At 38.1% G+C, this 24,112-nt stretch overlaps 2 protein-coding genes across 2 annotated transcripts in view; both read right to left on the bottom strand.

Moving 5' to 3' along the window:
• The window catches only part of LOC139134713 (calcium-activated chloride channel regulator 1-like), a 39,907-nt gene extending 17,980 nt beyond the window's left edge, over nucleotides 1–21,927 (bottom strand). The window contains exons 1-4 of the mRNA XM_070701686.1: nucleotides 21,665–21,927; nucleotides 4,186–4,480; nucleotides 3,334–3,614; nucleotides 588–829 (exon numbers count right to left, since the gene is read on the bottom strand). Coding sequence (XP_070557787.1) covers nucleotides 588–719 — 132 coding nt within the window. The 5' untranslated portion in view covers nucleotides 720–829; nucleotides 3,334–3,614; nucleotides 4,186–4,480; nucleotides 21,665–21,927. The remainder of the gene's footprint in view (nucleotides 1–587; nucleotides 830–3,333; nucleotides 3,615–4,185; nucleotides 4,481–21,664) is intronic.
• LOC139136025 (calcium-activated chloride channel regulator family member 3-like) lies at nucleotides 719–15,494 on the bottom strand. Its single transcript, XM_070703845.1, has 4 exons — nucleotides 15,318–15,494; nucleotides 4,186–4,480; nucleotides 3,334–3,614; nucleotides 719–829 (listed from the first exon to the last, which is right to left on the bottom strand). The coding sequence occupies exons 1-4, from the start codon at nucleotides 15,492–15,494 to the stop codon at nucleotides 719–721; spliced, it is 864 nt and encodes a 287-aa protein (XP_070559946.1).
• Nucleotides 21,928–24,112: the final 2,185 nt, after the last annotated feature.

Raw genomic sequence — 24,112 nt, 5'->3', positions numbered from 1 at the left:
TTCTCACATGACCACAAAATGCGTTAAATTCACATTGGACATGTACAACATTATCCAAAATCGTGACAAGTCTGTCGTCTGCCACTGTACTTTGACCTGCTTACTTTGTAGTTCTGGTCCGTGTGTTACTCGTCGTGCCATTGGATAACATTTTGCGCGTGGAACAAACAGACTGTTTATCATCCAATCAGAGCTCGTGTAATATTTACTGCAGAGTGTGGGACGGTTTCTGAGAGTGTGGGATCGATTTTTCCCACACTGTCGATCCCGCACTCCCAGTGGCCAGGAATGTGAGAAAACATATGTCTTATTGTTCTGTGAAAGGTACTACTATTAATGAACCTGTTGTAAAACACGTGAGCATATTCAGTTCATATCTGGTTATTAATTTGAAAGCAAACTTCAGACGAGCAGTTTTCTCATTTCCCTTAGCTTATCTTCAACGAGTTGTGTTTTGAAACCTACATTTGACATGCTTCCCGAGACGTCCAGTACCAGAACGATATGCAACTATTCAAATGTCATGTTCAATCACATGGCCAGTTTCATCATATTTGCCATATCACTGTTGCCAGTAAAAAGCTTACCATGCTTCCCGAAACATCCAGTACCAAGACGATTCGAAGTGGGGCAATTTTCACGACACGGAAAGTCGGCGTGGTGTCAGTTACCTGCCGGGCTGGATTGTTGTCATTCTTGAAATCTTCTGACTTCAGCATTACGTCCCAGGCACTCCTGTATGAACACTGTATGTTCTGTTGGTAGGAGCCATAGCATTGTGAAGGGACGTTGGATCACCAGTGACGTTACTGTGACAGAATTCATCGACCTGTAGAATTCGAGAGCAAGTTTTAGTAATGATCCTCCAGCGAAAAGTTTGGGAGTCTGTGGTTTTAGCTGCACTATTTTAGACATTTGTAGTGTTGCTGTGAACGTCACGTTGGTGAATCTATTGGCGCAAGCTTCAATTGCACCAAAGTTGAGAGCATAAGCCTCGTCATTTCGATGATGTTAGTTCTAATAACGGTATCTTCTACTTACTCAGACGTATATATGAATAAAAAAGTATCAGCCGGCTAAAATCAAGACTTGTGTGTATTTAGACAAAACAATTTTCAGTGATAAAAGATTGAAAGTATCAAGTGTTCTGTCAACAGGCGATTAAGACTCTCTCTGAATTCAATGATGAATGAAAAAGTGACCCACGCGGGACTCGAACCCACGTCCCCCCCCCCGGGTTAAATTCGGATGCTGTACAAACTGAGCTAACGGATCAGTCGGATTTAAGTGGGTGGTTCTGTCTCTAGATGGGGCAACTCTTCATTCTTTTGTGCGTGGATGGTGAGTGGACGGCTGAACTTATCACCCACATTTCAGCCTATGGTACCTACAGAATTCAACAGGCTCTCGCGCACGTCACCAACTTAGGAATCGGTTTTTGGTAATGAGGATCAATCATATGAATGATGCAAAGCCAAATAAGAGTAAATTTGAAATGATACACCCTATGAAAATTGTAATGAATTCAGTGATGAATGAAAAATGACCCACGCGGAACTATATATATAAATATATAATATATATATATATATATATATATATATATATATATATATATATATATATATATATATATATATATATATATATATATATATAACAGAGTTCGCGTTTACGCAAAAATCGTGCGTATTTACGCATTGAAATTGACTCTCTACGCATTTTTTTCATCGTTATGCGTTTTCTATACGCAAAGGATAACACCGAAAGCACTCCCCACGACTGAGCTTAGGCGACAACCAGACGAAATTTGTTGCAACACATTTCTGTCAATCACTCATTTTGTGTGGAAAGTTTTGGATTCTCTGGGCGTTGTCTGAAAAATCGGAATCGTAGTCCACACGTTATCACGTTAGGCACGTTATCATGTCAGCTGTGCCTATGAATTACGTTGCTAATTTCAGGCGAGCGATAGTTTCTGAAAGTGAGTGATTAACAGAAATGTTGCGACAAATTATATAAATGCCAACCGTGCACGATCATCGCGTCTCGCTGTTCCCAAATTTTGATCAAGAACACATGCAGCATGGCGTCGAAGCAGACAAATCTGTTTTCTTTCAACTTTGCTCTACGAGTCCGTGAAAAAAATGATTCATTGGTAGAGCTCGTCGGAATCCCGATAAATTTGAACACTGCAGAAGTGTCTGGATGGTAACCGGTCGTTCAGGCACCAAGTTGTTTCGGCCCAAGTCGTTTCAGCCTCTCAATTTCCGGCCCCAAGTCACTTCGGCACCGCAACCCAAGACGTTTCGGCATCTGTGTTTCGATTTTTTTTCAAACTATTTAGTAATTGACTGATCCGTCATATTTGTAAGCGTGACCTTTGCGTTCTGAGCAGTACTTTATGTGCATTTTGTGTGAATTTTGCCGTGCTGTTTCGTCACCACTTTCAAACTTTAATTTTGCCGTGTCGGCGGCTATTGATATCGATAAACTTGTGTCACAGATTTGAAAATGATATGAAGTTTTTTCTTACGGTCTCTTCCCATGTTCTCACTAAGATTAAAGCATGTACGTGAATGTTAGTTGACACTATACTTTTTAGTACTTTACTTTGATTTGTAACATTACGTTCCAGCACTACCGGTAGTTCCCACAGATAGCCTACAGCGGTGCCGAAACGTCTTGGGTTGCGGTGCGGTGCTCATGTATACCCTTCACTGTTACGTTTCAACATTGTTCAAGTTGTTCGTTAAACTGTTTTCATTAAAATAATGTTACATCATACAATCCAAATATGTAGTGTAGGTTTATTCAACGGCACATTGTATTTTGCAGTCAGTTTTTTCATCAATCGAGTGCGGAAGTGAAATTACGGCACTCAAATCCAGCCATACGCAATTTTTAGCAGACTAATGCGTATGCCGTACGCGAGGAGAAAAAAGTCACCGCGAACATCTGTTATATATTATATATATATATATATATATATATATATATATATATATATATATATATATATATATATATATATATATATATATATATATATATATATATATATATATATATGAATGATGCAAAGCCAAATAAGCGTAAATTTGAAATGATACACCCTATGAAAATTTGTAATGAATTCAGTGATGAATGAAAAATGACCCACGCGGGACTATATATATATATATATATATATATATAATATATATAATATATATATATATATATATATATATATATATATATATATATATATATATATATATATATATATATATATATATATATATATATATATATATATATATGTACACACATATCATTCCACCCACTTACCGAATCTACAAAACCGCCGAACATGTACGAACCCGTTCCCTCGTTGTTGTGCAAGAATGGCGTAAAACGGCAATGTTTGTTCGGCAGATTGTTGCGTTCAGGGTCCTCACCGCAGGCTTTCCAAGTCTCGGAATCGTACTCCACTCCACGAATAGACTTCGAGCAGCGGGTAGGTTCTACGTTACCGTTCTCATCCAAGTAGAAGTGTTCATCGTCTTTCCTGGCAAACTCGTCGAACAGTCCCCATCTCAGGTGCCCCCACATGTGAACAATAACCTTTCCTGTGGAAAAATGAATAGTGAAAAAATACTGTAACAAAAAAGTGGGGGGGGGGTGGAGTTTTTGTGCGGAATGTTTGCAGTAAAATTTGAGACACTGGTTTCAACGGATAGTCTGAGAAGCATACTGCATGTAACTTTTTTTGAGTTTAATTTAGGGTAACACGGCTTTAACCTGACTGGTCCTCTAGCAGGTCACAATTGAGTCCTGTTTCAAACTCGGATCAATGACACGAGTCAGTAACCTCTCAGATTGGCTGGCGTGATGCACAGGCAGGACAGACTATTACCAGTCACTCGCGATCGTGCCATTTTAAATGTTTCACCTCTACCTGTTAGCCATGGTGCCCTGACAGAGGGCCAAGACCATGAGAGAACCCACCAAGTATATTGCACTCACTGAGAATGAATACCGTATACAAGCCGCAATATAATTAACTAAAGTAGTCACTAGGACTACACTCTTCACACACATGCAGGGACTGTGCTAGGACCATCGATGGGCAGATAATCCTATTTACTCAACTTCCGATTTACACCAGTCTCTCTACAAGGAGCTATCTTTGTTTCATACCTGGATCTCCATAATAGTATTGCGTCCACTCTTCATCCAAAATGAATTTGTCTGTCAGGTGTATATACTCAGCTTCTTCTCCACAAGAGCCAAACTGATTGGTGTACGGGGTTTCTCTGCCAACGCCTTCGTGCTCGGTCACTATAACGTTGGCGGCGTCGAAAACCTGCCTTGTGGCTGGGATGTTAGCGATGCCATCGCTCCAAGTCTTCGGTATCAGTATGGTGACCTCCTTAAAGAAAGCCCGTTTATTTGTTGCCCGGTAGAGGGATTTCGATGCGTTTGTAAAGATTTCCTGTTAAAGTGGTCAGAAACAGAAAATTCGTGAGGAGACGTGTGCGTAACAGCGATAACCGAATATTGAGCCAATGCAAGTGTGGCAGATCGATTTTTTCCCTTTAACCATGTTCAGACAGCGAGGTTACCCTTTACAACCGACCTGATGTTGAAGCCTCTATTTCTTGTCTATGCTTTGATTATCATTATTCACAAAGCAACAGCGAATCATAGTTGAGCATATTACACCCACCAGCGCCCTCGGATAGGTCAAACAATCAGGCTCCCTAACCAATTTCTACCGCTCGCTGCGAGTTCACGAAAATAAATGTAGACTCAGTATAGGGTCAGGTGGTGCGGGTTATTTTAAAGGAATACAGTCCCGGAACTACGCTAAAAGGCCGTATAGGACCCATACATCTAATATAATCACTGTATCCAAGATACGATTGTGATTGATGAAAGTAAAACATGTCTGTCATAATCTACATCGTATACTTTAAATAATTAATGTGGCAGCTATGATGACGAGGTGCATCTAGATATCATGCACGAAATACATTGTTTGTAAACAAGAAACTCGAACAGGAGTAGTTCCGACGACGGTTTCCCTTTTAGCATGGCTGCCATTGGTCATTGAAGGACGTTATTATTGGTCATTGAAGGACGTCATTATTAATTTGCTTTCCGAAAATTGAATGGCGATATTGTATGAAAAACACTCATCGACGTGCTCTGGTTATACGCCAGAGCGACTGCGACTGGCGATTTTGTCCCAGAGTCATTAATCTATATCGGAATAGTAGAGCTGGTTTCCACTGAGAATCTAACTGGCTGCAGCATCGTCCAGCAATTCATACCGGAAATAGTATCGTCCACATACACACATGCACATTTTTTAAAAATCTCTTTTAGCCACCGCTCCAAACCAGATTATTTTTATTGAAGCAGTACATTTCGGATATATCAGTATTGTTGATTCTTGTTGTACGATGCATCGTGTGGCCGTTTCTAGACTTTTTGCTCTCCTCTCAATCATTTACAACGTTTCATTTCATAATGACCAAATATTTTGTAGCAGGAGCAGTATAACAAATTGAGGGCAGCACAACTTTACCAGGCCTGAATAGAATGTGCCGGTACCTTATAGCCATAAGTTATCCCTTGTTTCCTAGTTCAGACATTACTATCAACCGAGGATTTAAATCCACTGCTTTTGACGTTTTGAAAATAATTTGACTATCTGGAGTGCTATGAAAAGATCTGGGAACATTGTTACGTTCCACAGACACTCAAAGGGAAACTGGTCAAATAGTCTTTGTACCGTCTGTTGTGAAGGTTGTGATACAACAGTCACTTGAAGTTCAGGAAGAGTTGGAAGAAAAAAAAACACACTAGGGACATGATCATAACATACAAGTCTGTGAGTTGCATCATGCTTCGAATCACCTTAATATCGGTACCGAAAACACCCTTAACATGCCTTCCTTTGTTACAGCAAGAGTTTCTCTCCTTCACTACATTCCCCTTCTCTTCATATAAAATTTACCAAGAGCCGACTTATGCCGAGTGTTGTGTGGATCTTTTACCTAAAGCCTGACCCGGACGACGATCCGCCTTATTTACCCAGCAGTAAAATGGTTGGTGTGATTTTAATGAAATTTTATTTTATTTTATTTTATTAAACCTTGTTTAACGAGGGTAGCCTGGTAAGCTTCAGTAAAGATGCTTATCTTCCCCAGGGCCCTCAAATGAACATACAAACTGATACAAAGCAGAACAAAATGAAACATGACTAACAAAGCTAGAACTTTACAATACAATGCACAGAAAAAAGTGGCCAGGAGTCACCACCTGCACACAGGAGAAAAAAAATGCACAATCACACTAAATAACAAAAGCAAATTTGACAAGAAAACTAAAACTCACAAACACAAAAAATTATACCCAATAAGCTTTCAGGTAAGCAGTTTTAAAACTGCTTAATGAGTTACTAGATCTTATATTTAAATCGACATTATTCCACTGATTGGCACTATTTACAGTAAAGCCTTTTCGATAAAAATCCTTATTTGTTGCAGGAACCACTAACAATTTTTGCATCTTGGATCTTGTAACTCTTTTATGATCAATTTCGGTAAAAAGACTTGTCATATATTGCGGTGCAAGATTATTTAAACATTTAAAAACCATACAAACATTCTTATAAACTATTCTATCTGGTAATGGCATTATATGCATTGTTTTAAATAAATGCTCGGTCGAAGCATTATACCTTGCATCACACATCACTCTGATAGCACGTTTCTGAATCTTATGCAACCTTTCATAAACGGTGATGCTCCCCATAAATGACAACAGTAATCCAAGTGTGGTAAAATATAGCTATTATAAAAAGTTTTCTTATATTCATAGGTAAAAACTGTCTTATTCTCTTGAGCAAAGAATATTACTATTTACTTTTTTAAAAATCTTGTCACAGTGCTGCTTCCATGACAGATTTTCATCGACAAGCGTACCAAGAATCTTTTCACAGTGTACTTCTTGCAATTCCGTCTCACCAAGATTACAGTCTAAAGTTTGTTTATTTAAATGTCTACGTCTTTGTTGCGTTGTTAAAATCATTGTCTTTGTCTTGTCACAATTAATGGCCATTCTATTATTCTTACACCAATTATGAACATTATTTAAGTCAGAGTTCAAAGTTGTCTCAATTTCTTGAATACATTTTGCACTGGTAGTTATGGTTGAATCATCTGCGTACATGTCAATGTTATTATCAATATAAAGTGGCAAATCATTTATGTAAATGATGAAAAATAAAGGCCCATGTATACTACCTTGGGGAACGCCAGTCAAAATATGTTGCTTTGTAGAGTAAAAATTTCTAAATTGAACCAATTGCATGCGATTTTTTAGGTAAGATTTAAACCACTGAAGAGATTTACCATCACACCTGTAAATTGATAATTTTTCTAACAATACACTATGATCAACCAGATCAAAAGCTTTCTTAAGATCCAAAAACACTGCTCCATTAATATTTCCATGAAAGGTTGTACCGCTCATTGTTGAAACTTGAAATGTGTTTCATGGGGCCTCTGTTTATGCTAAAACACCTTCAGTTGAACCCATCGTTTCACAAGTGTGGGAAAATGTCAAATGTGTACAAAGCATACAACAAGTATAGATTCTGTGCACTACTGTTCACAGTTTCTATGCCATGTCTTTTGCATGCAAATTTGGAGTGGCACACTCTTTCAGAAACGACTTGCACACTATCCTGTGTTTTATCGTGAGTGCTGGCTTGTGAGACACTTCTTGATCACTTTTTGGCAATTTTTGAGAGACAATGCGCTGTTTCTCTTGCTTCTTATAAATTTGCCAATAATACGCAACATATGCGAGAAATGTAATCCGACGACCCTCCAAGTGCTGTATAGTATTACGGTGGAAGCAAAACCATTCAGACCAATTACCAGAGGTAGAAAAAATATCATTCATTACTGAGCAGAGGGGCGTCAACATCAGATTCATGAAGTTGATACTGATCATGAATAATCATTTCTCATCCCTCATTTCGAAACCATGGTTTCAGTTTATATATTACCAGTACGAGATAAATCAACGATGACGTTTTTCTTCCCGGAAGTAAGCCTGGAAAAAATGTGTCACTTTTATGAAGGTTCCTCGTGGTGGCAAATTTTACCTTCCTCAAAGTGGAAACTAAAAAAAAGTCCAGTGCTTGCATAAGCAACAAATGCAAACTGGCGTTCAAATATTTTGTAGCTGGAACCCGGTTCTCAATTTTGATAACATTCACTGTTGTTCTTCGTGTGATGTAAGCGTAACTTTGGTACATATGGTCGTGCGAGTTACGGGTGTGTGCTACCACCCAAACTTCCTCTGCAACGCTGTCATTAAAGCCTAGTGTATACAAACAGGTTCAATGTAAATTTCGTCCTGTTCTACAGTCCAAATTAGAAAAAAACAACTGTACAAGTCCATAATAGTGCAGCTGTAGCTCTACCACTGCACTTGGTGCTACCCACCTGTAAGCGCTCCAGCAGTGATGCGTTTTCCGGAACATCTTCGCCGATTGCAATCAATATCCCTCGGTACTCATTGTTCACGAGAGAAATGCGAGATTTCGGAGGAGTCCGCCCCACACGAACAAGGGGGAGATACAGGCTGCGATAATTATCACAACGGTCGCGTTCAAATGCATATTGAGGTGTTAGCCACAGACTATATCAAAATAATGAAGGAAGGATGAAACAGGTGTCTTTACGGCTTCAATTTTTCCTGCAAACTGACGACCAGGGTTAGTTTATCTCGAATGTTTCCTGGTTCAAACGTTCAAATGAACACTACTGCCGGATATTCTGAGTCTTCACCAGGTTCAGGAATGATGCATACATTCCAAAATGTCTAAGCTTTAAGGTTGTTCTTATTTATCCAAAGTGTTTTCAACAACATGCTAATATATCATTGCGATAACTACGTGGTTACAAAATACACGATGTGCAGACAAAGGGCTGATAGCTTGGAACCTCAAACAGAGTCGATCCCCTATGCGAGTGGTGACATTAAATGTTCTGGCGGGACAGACCATGTACGTGTAGTTTATCAATGATTGAATTCAGTGTAACTATACATATGATGCCCTACATTCTATGTATGTATGTATGTATGTATGTATGTATGTATGTATGTATGTATGTATGTATGTATGTATGTATGTATGTATGTATGTATGTATGTATGTATGTAGGTATGTAGGTATGTAGGTAGGTAGGTAGGTAGGTAGGTAGGTAGGTAGGTAGGTAGGTAGGTATGTAGGTAGGTATGTATGTATGTATGTATGTATGTATGTATGTATGTATGTATGTATGTATGTATGTATGTATGTATGTATGTATGTATGTATGTATGTATGTATGTATGTATGTATGTATGTATGTAGGTATGTAGGTAGGTATGTAGGTAGGTAGGTAGGTAGGTAGGTAGGTAGGTAGGTAGGTAGGTATGTAGGTAGGTATGTAGGTATGTATGTATGTATGTATGTATGTATGTATGTATGTATGTATGTATGTATGTATGTATGTATGTATGTATGTATGTATGTATGTATGTATGTATGTATGTATGTATGTATGTATGTATGTATGTATGTATGTATGTATGTATGTATGTATGTATGTATGTATGTATGTATGTATGTATGTATGTATGTATGTAGGTATGTAGGTAGGTATGTAGGTAGGTAGGTAGGTAGGTAGGTAGGTAGGTAGGTAGGTAGGTATGTAGGTAGGTATGTAGGTATGTATGTATGTATGTATGTATGTATGTATGTATGTATGTATGTATGTATGTATGTATGTATGTATGTATGTATGTATGTATGTATGTATGTATGTATGTAGGTATGTATGTAGGTATGTAGGTAGGTATGTATGTAGGTATGTAGGTAGGTATGTAGGTATGTAGGTAGGTATGTATGTATGTATGTAGGTAGGTAGTGTATGTATGTATGTATGTATGTATGTATGTATGTATGTATGTATGTATGTATGTATGTATGTATGTATGTATGTATGTATGTATGTATGTATGTATGTATGTTGTATGTTCGATGTATGTATGTATGTATGTGGGTAGGTAGGGAGGTAGATAGGTAGGTAGGTAGGTATGTAGGTAGGTTGGTAGGTAGGTAGGTATGTAAAATCAGTGGAAAATATATCCAATAAGACTCAAAATCGCGAGTTGGACGGAGTAATCGTAATCTAAAAATTGTTTCATGACAATGATGGTAGCCTGATATGCAAACACTCAGTCTATTGATATCATAACCGTAATGGTGTTCTGTCACAGAAATAGCCATAATCGCTCATTGTATTAGTTAATGGCATGAAACCTGCCTTACAAACACGGAAGAGTAGCATCACGGGTTTTTCCTTTATTGATTAAAGCTGTTCGTATGTTGTCATGAATAATATAACATTTAATCACACGTAACCCCGTTGTGACTCTGATCATCGGACGTCGCGTAAGTGTAGCACAGACGTACGGAAAGGTAAACTACACTTTCCTGCGTAGTTAGAATTATCACGTGTATTTTTTTTTCTCGATGTCTTCTATGAAATTAGGTAAGCGACCTCCTAAAGTGTGATTGTGAATTATCAGATATCTTTGACATCAGAATCTATTTGTATAGTTTGAACAAGTACGAATAACACTCGCTAAAATTTCCCGTATAGAACGAATTGATGGTACACCAGTGTAACCCCACTTTTATCTGACCTATCCACAAATATTATGATCGGATGGATTTTTCGAGAAAAAAATGCACGAAAGTAAACCGCATGTTGGCATGGATACACATACGCCACTACACAGATGTACGCGTAATCACGTGTAACTACACCTCTCTGTTACTAATAGGGCCCTTCTGCCGATGGCAGTGGAGAATGTAAGGCTTGCCGATGGATTGATTAGGCAGAAAGGAATAAAAATCATTCTTGGCAAACATGCTACATTTTTCAGTGTGGCAAATAAGTTCAAGCACGTTTATTGGATCAACAGAAGCAAGCCAAGCCGACAGGCGATGGTATAATATTAGTGTATTTACGTTTATATTATAGGCAGTGCATTCATTTGTAATTTCTCAAAAAGGAGCTTGTCTATCAAAGTTACGCGACTATTTGTGATGTTGTCACGTTTTGTCTATTTGAACACCTAGATTCTAAAGAGTCGTTGAAATCAATTGATGCGTAACATTTATAGACAACAGACTTTTCTAAATGTTACCGTCTGCACAATCTGTGGCATATGACAGGATTAACAATTGTTGCTTTTTGTGGCTTTAGTACTTTGTTTTTTCTGCAACCGCCATTATCCATTTTCCAAAACGTGGAATGATGCATCGGCTGGTGTTAGTCTCTTGATAGAACTAAATAAGAAATACATTTCCCAGAACATTTTGGCTCATTGAAATGCGTATTCCGCCGCGCACGAACAAGGGAGAAATGTAGTCGCATGCACAGAGGTATCGGAACGTGTATTTTGAATATGATTTTTCCTGACGGCCATAAATATTTGTTTCCTGGTTCAAAGGTGAAACTCAACACGGAACTATTGTCACCCTCTCTTCCAGTTGTCACACTCTCTCGTGCATCATCTTCATTTTAGTAGTCTCATAGAGCAATTTCAAACGTTGGGCAATCATTAGAGAGTCGACTTTTAGTGTAAGTGAGAAACAAATAAAGTGTTTGACGGGCCTGGGAAAATCCTTTTAAACAATTTATCCTCTCTTTTTGCATTCAAGAGAATGCTGTGTAAGTGCATACTATTTCACTCTGCGTCGGAGTATTTTTAATGGGTATTTATCATCTGACGTGAAACATGAAACTACAGTTCTGTCTTACATCTTTAACCCTGTGTGTGTAACCAGAACTAATTTCAAGACGGCGGCCTAGGATCACAGTTAACAAAATTCAGCATATATGCTGATTTGTTATCTTGTTGCAAACAAAAACTGTATTTTGATCTCCTTGTGGTTCCAGGTTGTAACATTAATGGTTTGCTGTTTTATTACCTTTGTGGTTGATTGTATTACTACAATTATGGGTTATATCACATTTATGGAAATTATTAAATATAAAGGGGTTACAGAATCGGGCTCGGACGCCCGAAAGGTTATTTATAGCTTTAGCGACTCGAAATTTTGTTGCGTATGCCTACACAATTGCTTTAATTTATAATTTTATAATTTATTCATGTTAAAATTTTCTGCAAAACGACACAATTTCGATCGCGTCAGATGTGTTTATGTTACCTGGAAAAAAGTTCCGATCCATAACGTAGAACAGGGGTATATCGTTTTTAGTTGTCCTGTCCTAAGACATACTGGTAGCGATTCGGGTAAACTCATATGATAAAACAATATTTACATTTGCTTTTCGGGATTTGTACTATTTAGCATTTAACTGACATATTTGCACTTTTTTAAAACCAAAACATTTGCATTGGTTTCGTTCAGCTGAAAAGAAACTGTTTCTATGGAATGATTAGCATTTCCCACTGTACAAACAGAATAGACTTTTATAAAATAGTAAGTTATGGTATCTGCAAACTGTCTGTATTGTATTGATCTAAAACTCACTCACATGAACTACAATTCAGCCTTCTACCGTAGCGATTCAGAATGTTCAACCGGACACCCTAAATACCAGTTCAGAGTTTCTTACGGTAAAGCTAGCTGGAGTGGCTATAAGTTCAAGGCGTTTGTTAAAACATCCTGAACTCATGGTCAAGCCGGTTGCACGAGTTACTATCGACACTTATTCAAAATGGACGCTCTAATTCGGGGTTCGTGCACGAAACTCTGAATTACATTTCGGTGAATATGAGTCTGCAACTATAAGTTGTGGACAGGCGATAGGCCAGGGTGTTCGAGCGGACAGCCTGTATGATATTTCTTACCCTTTAGGGTATTTGTGTGGACACGTTGAACTTGGATGCTCACTCCTCATGGGAAACAAGCCGAACGCAATGAAATTAAGTTATTTAAAGAAACCAGATGCATCTGGTGTACTTCACATATCAGAGTACTTTAACCCATGAACACAAGCTATCCCATATCATATGGCTTACAAAATATTTTATTGAAAGTCCAGAAAGTATAAGTGACAAAGTCAATCTCTCAATATTTGGTATCTAAACCCATTTTTTTGTGTAATAATAACTTTGCCAAAAAGTAAAACAATGTAACATATCAGCCGAGGTACCTCCATTTTTGTTTTAACGCAGCCGTAAAGCAACTCATCTCTGAGAATTTTGATAAAAAAACTAAGATAAAAGGAAAAAGTCGTAAAAATACACATATCTAATGAACTGGAAATCGAAAATGCAGTGCGGTTCAGAGTAATGGTTTGTATTCAGGTATAATATTAACCACTAGTGAGGTTACACCAGTCTGAGACCAGTTGTGCATGGTTGATATAGAGTTTACATCACATAGTTTTCCCATGTCCTGTCCAGATACTTTTTCAATAAGTGACGGTGGAGATCATTTCAATATTATCAAAAATGCTTTCTAACGTCGGCCAATATTGTAGACACTGAATGAAATTTTCAATTCTGACAATGCACAAATTTTATAGATGCATACAAGAGAATCAGTACCGTCGATATTTGCCTTTCTCTTTTCATCCTTGACGATATATAGTGTTATTACTTTGTAAACCAACTTTCCATCTGCTTTTTCAGTTGCCAGATCATTAAATGTTCAATGTAAAGTTTATTGCAAGCATATCCAATGTAGACGAGTGTGTGGCCTCTACCGTTGGATTTCCAACGGCCCGATTCCCGTACTTCATCGTTAATATACCGGGCAAATCGCAGCATTTAACATGTATTTTAGTTGAATTTGGTACTCGATAATATGAAACGCACCATTACAGACGGCATTACGAGACTAACCCTTTCTGCAAGTGCAGAAGATAAAAAAAACAAGACTAACCCTTTCTGCAAGTGCAGAAGATCTAAAAAAAACAACAACAACAAAAAACAAAACAAAACAGTTTTATGCAGAGAGTAATTTGTCGCAGACTTGGTCACCAAGTATTTAACAAAAAAAGCGCAGAAATGAACAGTCTTTCATATTTCCACAGCTTCGACATCAGTACCTGTTATCCAGACCGGCCGTGAAGTACTCGCGCCAATGATAACGTGCGGGATTATTTACTAGAACGGCTGTGGTCAACCTCTGAAAGTGATCAAGATCGGTGATCAACAAGAATCATCAAGTTAAACTGGACACCCAAATCTGTTATGACCAATCAGTTCGGCGAACCCTGAAACCCCGATCCTTATCACTGCACAGTGTTCAAGCAAACGCCTTGTCATATGGCTTAAGCCAACGCCCTGAACTGTTGTTCGTATCAGTACCGTCTAAACAATAGGAGAATGACAATACAGGCATAGCATTTATGATAATGTGCTTTACTGTTCACAGTTTCTATGCCATATCTTTTGCATGCAAATTTGGAGTGGCACACTCTTTCCTAAACGATTTGCACACTATCCTGTGTTTTATCGTGAGTGCTGGTTTGTGAGACACTTCTTGATCACTTTTCGGCAATTTTTGAGAGACAATGCGCTGTTTCTCTTGCTTCTTATAAATTTGCCAATAATACGCAACATATGCGAGAAATGTAATCCGACGACCCTCCAAGTGCTGTATAGTATTACGGTGGAAGCAAAACCATTCAGACCAATTACCAGAGGTAGAAAACATATCATTCATTACTGAGCAGAGGGGCGTCAACATCAGATTCATGAAGTTGATACTGATCATGAATAATCATTTCTCATCCCTCATTTCGAATCCATGGTTTCAGTTTATATATTACCAGTACGAGATAAATCAACGATGACGTTTTTCTTCCCGGAAGTAAGCCTGGAAAAAATGTGTCACTTTTATGAAGGTTCCTCGTGGTGGCAAATTTTACCTTCCTCAAAGTGGAAACTAAAAAAAGTCCAGTGCTTGCATAAGCAACAAATGCAAACTGGCGTTCAAATATTTTGTAGCTGGAACCCGATTCTCAATTTTGATAACATTCACTGTTGTTCTTCGGGTGATGTAAGCGTAACTTTGGTACATATGGTCGTGCGAGTTACGGGTGTGTGCTACCACCCAAACTTCCTCTGCAACGCTGTCATTAAAGCCTAGTGTATATCAACAGGTTCAATATAAATTTCGTCCTGTTCTACAGTCCAAATTACAAAAAAACAACTGTACAAGTCCATAATAGTGCAGATGTAGCTCTACCACTGCACTTGGTGCTACCCACCTGTAAGCGCTCCAGTAGTGATGCGTTTTCCGGAACATCTTCGCCGATTGCAATCAATATCCCTCGGTACTCATTGTTCACGAGAGAAATGCGAGATCTCGGGAGGAGTCCGCCCCACACGACCAAGGGGGAGATACAGGCTGCGATAATTATCACAACGGTCGCGTTCAAATGCATATTGAGGTATTAGCCACAGACTATATCAAAATAATGAAGGAAGGATGAAACAGGTGTCTTTACGGCTTCAATTTTTGCTGCAAACTGACGACCAGGGTTATTTTATCTCCAATGTTTCCTGGTTCAAACGTTCAACTTAACACTACTGCAGGATATTCTAAGTCTTCACCAGGTTCAGGAATGATGCATACATTCCAAAATGTCTAAGCTTTAAGGTTGTTCTTATTTATCCAAAGTGTTTTCAACAACATGCTAATATATCATTGCGATAACTACGTGGTTACAAAATACACGATGTGCAGACAAAGGGCTGATAGCTTGGAACCTCAAACAGAGTCGATCCCCTATGCGAGTGGTGACATTAAATGTTCTGGCGGGACAGACCATGTACGTGTAGTTTATCAATGATTGAATTCAGCGTAACTATACATATGGTGCCCTACATTCTATGTCTGTATGTCTGTATGTCTGTCTGTCTGTATGTCTGTCTGTCTGTCTGTCTGTCTGTCTGTCTGTCTGTCTGTATGTATGTATGTATGTGTGTATGTGTGTATGTGTGTATGTATGTATGTATGTATGTATGTATGTATGTATGTATGTATGTATGTATGTATGTATGTATGTATGTATGTATGTATGTATGTATGTATGTATGTATGTATGTATGTATGTATGTATGTATGTATGTATGTATGTATGTATGTATGTATGTATGTATGTATGTATGTATGTATGTATGTATGTATGTATGTATGTATGTATGTATGTATGTATGTATGTATGTATGTATGTATGTGGGTAGGTAGGTAGGTAGGTAGGTAGGTAGGTAGGTAGGTAGGTAGGTAGGTAGGTAGGTAGGTATGTAAAAATCAGTGGAAAATATATCCAATAAGACTCAAAATCGCGAGTTGGACGGAATAATCGTAATCTAAAAATTGTTTCATGACAATGATGGTAGCCTGATATGCAAACACTCAGTCTATTAAAATCATAACCGTAATGGTGTTCTGTCACAGAAATAGCCATAATCGCTCATTGTATTAGTTAATGGCATGAAACCTGCCTTACAAACACGGAAGAGTAGCATCACGGGTTTTTCCTTTATTGTTTAAAGCTGTTCGTATGTTGTCATGAATAATAGAACATTTAATCACACGTAACCCCGTTGTGACTGATCATCGGACGTCGCGTAAGTGTAGCACAGACGTACGGAAAGGTAAACTACACTTTCCTGGCAGGCGTAGTTAGAATTATCACGTGTATTTTTTTTTCTCGATGTCTTCTATGAATTTAGGTAAGCGACCTCCTAAAGTGTGATTGTGAATTATCAGATATCTTTGACATCAGAATCTATTTGTATAGTTTGAACAAGTACGAATAACACTCGCTAAAATTTCCCGTATAGAACGAATTGATGGTACACTAGTGTAACCCCACTTTTATCTGACCAATCCACAAATATTATGATCGCATGGATTTTTCGAGAAAAAAATGCACGAAAGTAAACCGCATGTTGGCATGGATACACATACGCCACTACACAGATGTACGCGTAATCACGTGTAACTACACCTCTCTGTTACTAATAGGGCCCTTCTGCCGATGGCAGTGGAGAATGTAAGGCTTGCCGATGGATTGATTAGGCAGAAAGGAATAAAAATCATTCTTGGCAAACATGCTACATTTTTCAGTGTGGCAAATAAGTTCAAGCACGTTTATTGGATCAACAGAAGCAAGCCAAGCCGACAGGCGATGGTATAATATTAGTGTATTTAACGTTTATATTATAGGCAGTGCATTCATTTGTAATTTCTCAAAAAGGAGCTTGTCTATCAAAGTTACGCGACTATTTGTGATGTTGTCACGTTTTGTTTATTTGAACACCTAGATTCTAAAGAGTCGTTGAAATCAATTGATGCGTAACATTTATAGACAACAGACTTTTCTAAATGTTACCGTCTGCACAATCTGTGGCATATGACAGGATTAACAATTGTTGCTTTTTGTGGCTTTAGTACTTTGTTTTTTCTACAACCGCCATCATCCATTTTCCAAAACGTGGAATGATGCATCGGCTGGTGTTAGTCTCTTGATAGAACTCAATAAGAGATACATTTCCCAGAACATTTTGGCTCATTAAAATGAGTATTCCGCCGCGCACGAACAAGGGAGAAATGTAGTCGCATGCACAGAGGTATCGGAACGTGTATTTTGAATATGATTTTTCCTGACGGCCATTAATATTTGTTTCCTGGTTGAAAGGTAAAACTCAACACGGAACTATTGTCACCGTCTCTTCCAGTTGTCACACTCTCTCGTGCATCATCTTCATTTTAGTAGTCTCATAGAAGCAATTTCAAACGTTGGGCAATCATTAGAGAGTCGACTTTTAGTGTAAGTGAGAAACAAATAAAGTGTTTGACGGGCCTTGGAAAATCCTTTTAAACAATTTATCCTCTCTTTTTGCATTCAAGAGAATGCTGTGTAAGTGCCTACTATTTCACTCTGCGTCGGAGTATTTTTAATGGGTATTTATCATCTGACGTACGCGTGAAACATGAATTATCAGTTCTGTCTTACATCTTTAACCCTGTGTGTGTAACCAGAACTAATTTCAAGACGGCGGCCTAGGATCACAGTTAACAAAATTCAGCATATATGCTGATTTGTTATCTTGTTGCAAACAAAAACTGTATTTTGATCTCCTTGTGGTTCCAGGTTGTAACATTAATGGTTTGCTGTTTTATTACCTTTGTGGTTGATTGTATTACTACAATTATGGGTTATATCACATTTATGGAAATTATTAAATATAAAGGGGTTACAGAATCGGGCTCGGACGCCCGAAAGGTTATTTATAGCTTTAGCGACTCGAAATTTTGTTGCGTATGCCTACACAATTGCTTTAATTTATAATTTTATAATTTATTCATGTTAAAATTTTCTGCAAAACGACACAATTTCGATCGCGTCAGATGTGTTTATGTTACCTGGAAAAACGTTCCGATCCATAACATAGAACAGGGGTATATCGTTTTTAGTTGTCCTGTCCTAAGACATACTGGTAGCGATTCGGGTAAACTCATATGATAAAACAATATTTACACTTGCTTTTCGGGATTTGTACTATTTAGCATTTAACTGACATATTTGCACTTTTTTAAAACCAAAACATTTGCATTGGTTTCGTTCAGCTGAAAAGAAACTGTTTCTATGGAATGATTAGCATTTCCCACTGTACAAACAGAATAGACTTTTATAAAATAGTAAGTTATGGTATCTGCAAACTGTCTGTATTGTATTGATCTGAGACTCACTCACAATGAACTACAATTCAGCCTTCTACCGTAGCGATTCAGAATGTTCAACCGGACACCCTGAATACCAGTTCAGAGTTTCTTACAGTAAAGCTAGCTGGAGTGGCTATAAGTTCAAGGCGTTTGTTAAAACATCCTGAACTCATGGTCAAGCCGGTTGCACGAGTTACTATCGACACTTATTCAAAATGGACGCTCTAATTCGGGGTTCGTGCACGAAACTCTTAATTACATTTCGGTGAATATGAGTCTGCAACTATAAGTTGTGGACAGGCGATAGGCCAGGGGTGTTCGAGCGGACAGCCTGTATGATATTTCTTACCCTTTAGGGTATTCGTGTGGACACGCTGAACTTGGATGCTCACCCCTCATGGGAAACAAGCCGAACGCAATAAAATTAAGTTATTTAAAGAAACCAGATGCATCTGGTGTACTTCACATATCAGAGTACTTTAAACCCATGAACACAAGCTATCCCATATCATATGGCTTACAAAATATTTTATTGAAAGTCCAAAAAGTATAAGTGACAAATTCAATCTCTCAATATTTGGTATCTAAACGCCATTTTTTTGTGTAATAATAACTTTGCCAAAAAAGTAAAACAATGTAACATATCAGCCGAGGTACCTCCATTTTTGTTTAACGCAGCCGTAAAGCAACTCATCTCTGAGAATTTTGATAAAAAAACTAAGATAAAAGGAAAAAGTCGTAAAAATACACATATCTAATGAACTGGAAATCGAAAATGCAGTGCGGTTCAGAGTAATGGTTTGTATTCAGGTATAATATTAACCACTAGTGAGGTTACACCAGTCTGAGACCAGTTGTGCATGGTTGATATAGAGTTTACATCACATAGTTTTCCCATGTTCTGTCCAGATATTTTTTCAATAGGTAATGGTGGAGATCATTTCAAAATCACAAAAATGCTTTCTAACGTCGGCCAATATTGTAGACACTGAATGAAATTTTCAATTCTGACAATGCACAAATTTTATAGATGCATACAAGAGAATCAGTACCGTCGATATTTGCCTTTCTCTTTTCATCCTTGACGATATATAGTGTTATTACTTTGTAAACCAACTTTCCATCTGCTTTTTCAGTTGCCAGATCATTAAATGTTCAATGTAAAGTTTATTGCAAGCATATCCAATGTAGACGAGTGTGTGCCCTCTACCGTTGGATTTCCAACGGCCCGATTCCCGTACTTCATCGTTAATATACCGGGCAAATCGCAGCATTTAACATGTACTTTAGTTGAATTTGGTACTCGATAATATGAAACGCACCATTACAGACGGCATTACGAGACTAACCCTTTCTGCAAGTGCAGAAGATCCAAAAAAAACCCAGTTTTATGCAGAGAGTAATTTGTCGCAGACTTGGTCACCAAGTATTTAACAAAAAAAGCGCAGAAATGAACAGTCTTTCATATTTCCACAGCTTCGACATCAGTACCTGTTATCCAGACCGGCCGTGAAGTACTCGCGCCAATGATAACGTGCGGGATTATTTACTAGAACGGCTGTGGTCAACCTCTGAAAGTGATCAAGATCGGTGATCAACAAGAATCATCAAGTTAAACTGGACACCCAAATCTGTTATGACCAATCAGTTCGGCGAACCCTGAAACCCCGATCCTTATCACTGCACAGTGTTCAAGCAAACGCCTTGTCATATGGCTTAAGCCAACGCCCTGAACTGTTGTTCGTATCAGTACCGTCTAAACAATAGGAGAATGACAATACAGGCATAGCATTTATGATAATGTGCTTTACTGTTCACAGTTTCTATGCCATATCTTTTGCATGCAAATTTGGAGTGGCACACTCTTTCCTAAACGATTTGCACACTATCCTGTGTTTTATCGTGAGTGCTGGTTTGTGAGACACTTCTTGATCACTTTTCGGCAATTTTTGAGAGACAATGCGCTGTTTCTCTTGCTTCTTATAAATTTGCCAATAATACGCAACATATGCGAGAAATGTAATCCGACGACCCTCCAAGTGCTGTATAGTATTACGGTGGAAGCAAAACCATTCAGACCAATTACCAGAGGTAGAAAACATATAATTCATTACTGAGCAGAGGGGCGTCAACATCAGATTCATAATGTCACTGCATGAAAACCCAATAATTCAGATAAATTCACATTAATGAGTTGCCTGTATTATAGTATAATACATGTGAATTCACATGAATCCACGTGAATACAGGCTTGCTGAATACAAAAAATGGATTCTTGACTGTATTCATCTGTATATACACTCTTCAGCTAAAATACAGGCAATAATCCATGTTAATACAGTAAGTATTATAGGGTTTTCATGCAGTTTTCATGATACTGATCATGAATAATCATTTCTCATCCCTCATTTCGAAACCATGGTTTCAGTTTATATATTACCAGTACGAGATAAATCAACGATGACGTTTTTCTTCCCGGAAGTAAGCCTGGAAAAAATGTGTCACTTTTATGAAGGTTCCTCGTGGTGGCAAATTTTACCTTCCTCAAAGTGGAAACTAAAAAAAGTCCAGTGCTTGCATAAGCAACAAATGCAAACTGGCGTTCAAATATTTTGTAGCTGGAACCCGATTCTCAATTTTGATAACATTCACTGTTGTTCTTCGGGTGATGTAAGCGTAACTTTGGTACATATGGTCGTGCGAGTTACGGGTGTGTGCTACCACCCAAACTTCCTCTGCAACGCTGTCATTAAAGCCTAGTGTATGAAAACAGGTTCAATATAAATTTCGTCCTGTTTTACAGTCCAAATTAGAAAAAACAACTGTACAAGTCCATAATAGTGCAGCTGTAGCTCTACCACTGCACTTGGTGCTACCCACCTGTAAGCGCTCCAGCAGTGATGCGTTTTCCGGAACATCTTCGCCGATTGCAATCAATATCCCTCGGTACTCATTGTTCACGAGAGAAATGCGAGATCTCGGGAGGAGTCCGCCCCACACGAACAAGGGGGAGATACAGGCTGCGATAATTATCACAACGGTCGCGTTCAAATGCATATTGAGGTGTTAGCCACAGACTATATCAAAATAATGAAGGAAGGATGAAACAGGTGTCTTTACGGCTTCAATTTTTCCTGCAAACTGACGACCAGGGTTAGTTTATCTCGAATGTTTCCTGGTTCAAACGTTCAAATGAACACTACTGCAGGATATTCTAAGTCTTCACCAGGTTCAGGAATGATGGATACATTGTAAAATGTCTAAGCTTTAAGGTTGTTCTTATTTATCCGAAGTGTTTTCAACAACATGCTAATATATCATTGCGATAACTACGTGGTTACAAAATACACGATGTGCAGACAAAGGGCTGATAGCTTGGAACCTCAAACAGAGTCGATCCCCTATGCGAGTGGTGACATTAAATGTTCTGGCGGGACAGACCATGTACGTGTAGTTTATCAATGATTGAATTCAGCGTAACTATACATATGGTGCCCTACATTCTATGTCTGTCTGTCTGTCTGTCTGTCTGTCTGTCTGTCTGTCTGTCTGTATGTATGTATGTATGTATGTATGTATGTATGTATGTATGTATGTATGTATGTATGTATGTATGTATGTATGTATGTATGTGTGTATGTATGTATGTATGTATGTATGTATGTATGTATGTATGTATGTATGTATGTATGTATGTATGTATGTATGTATGTATGTAGGTATGTAGGTATGTAGGTAGGTAGGTAGGTAGGTAGGTAGGTAGGTAGGTAGGTAGGTAGGTGAGGAGGTAGGGAGGTAGATAGGTAGGTAGGTAGGTAGGTATGTAAAAATCAGTGGAAAATATATCCAATAAGACTCAAAATCGCGAGTTGGACGGAGTAATCGTAATCTAAAAATTGTTTGATGAAAATGATGGTAGCCTGATATGCAAACACTCAGTCTATTGATATCATAACCGTAATGGTGTTCTGTCACAGAAATAGCCATAATCGCTCATTGTCTTAGTTAATGGCATGAAACCTGCCTTACAAACACGGAAGAATAGCATCACGGGTTTTTCCTTTATTGATTAAAGCTGTTCGTATGTTGTCATGAATAATAGAACATTTAATCACACGTAACCCCGTTGTGACTGATCATCGGACGTAAGTGTAGCACAGACGTACGGAAAGGTAAACTACACTTTCCTGCGTAGTTAGAATTATCACGTGTAATTTTTTTTTTTATTTTCTCGATGTCGTCTATAAATTTAGGTAAGCGACCTCGGAAAATGTGATTGTGAATTATCAGATATCTTTGACATCAGAATCTATTTGTAGGGTTTGAACAAGTACGAATAACACTCGCTAAAATTTCCCGTATAGAACGAATTGATGTTACACTAGTGTAACCCCACTTTTATCTGACCTATCCACAAATATTATGATCGCATGGATTTTTCGAGAAAAAAATGCACGAAACTAAACCGCATAGTGTGATGTTGGCATGGATACACATACGCCACTACACAAATGTACGCGTAATCACGTGTAACTAAACCTCTCTGTTACGATGGCAGTGGAGAATGTAAGGCTTGTCGATGGATTGATCAGGCAGAAAGGAATAAAAATCGTTCTTGGCAAACATGTTACATTTTTCAGTGTGGCAAATAAGTTCAAGCACGTTTATTGGACCAACAGAAGCAAGCCAAGCCGACAGACGATGATATAATGTTTGTGTATGTAACGTTAATATTATAGGCAGTGCATTCATTTGTAATTTCTCAAAAAGGAGCTTGTCTATCAAAGTTACGCTACTATTTGTGCTGTTGTCACGTTTTGTTTATTTGAACACCTAGATTCTAAAGAGTCGTTGAAATCAATTGATGCGTAACATTTATAGACAACAGACTTTTCTAAATGTTACCATCTGCACAATCTGTGGCATATGACAGCATTAACAATTGTTGCTTTTTGTGGCTTTAGTACTTTGTTTTTTTCTGCAACCGCCATTATCCATTTTCCAAAACGTGGAATGATGCATCGGCTGGTGTTAGTCTCTTGGTAGAACTCGATAAGAGATACATTTCCCAGAACATTTTGGCTCATTGAAATGAATATTCCGCCGCGCACGAACAAGGGAGAAATGTTATCACATGCACAGAGGTATCGGAACATGTATTTTGAATATGATTTTTCCTGACGGCCATTAATATTTGTTTCCTGGTTGAAAGGTAAAACTCAACACGGAACTATTGTCACCGTCTTTTCCAGTTGTCACACTCTGAATAATTCCCCTCTCGTGCATCATCTTCATTTTAGAAGTCTCATAGAAGCAATTTCAAACGTT

Source organism: Ptychodera flava, chromosome 6, assembly GCF_041260155.1.
Source record: "Ptychodera flava strain L36383 chromosome 6, AS_Pfla_20210202, whole genome shotgun sequence".
Taxonomy (NCBI): domain Eukaryota; kingdom Metazoa; phylum Hemichordata; class Enteropneusta; family Ptychoderidae; genus Ptychodera; species Ptychodera flava.
Note: the sequence above shows the minus strand (reverse complement) of the source record. Positions and strands in the feature narration are given on the sequence as shown.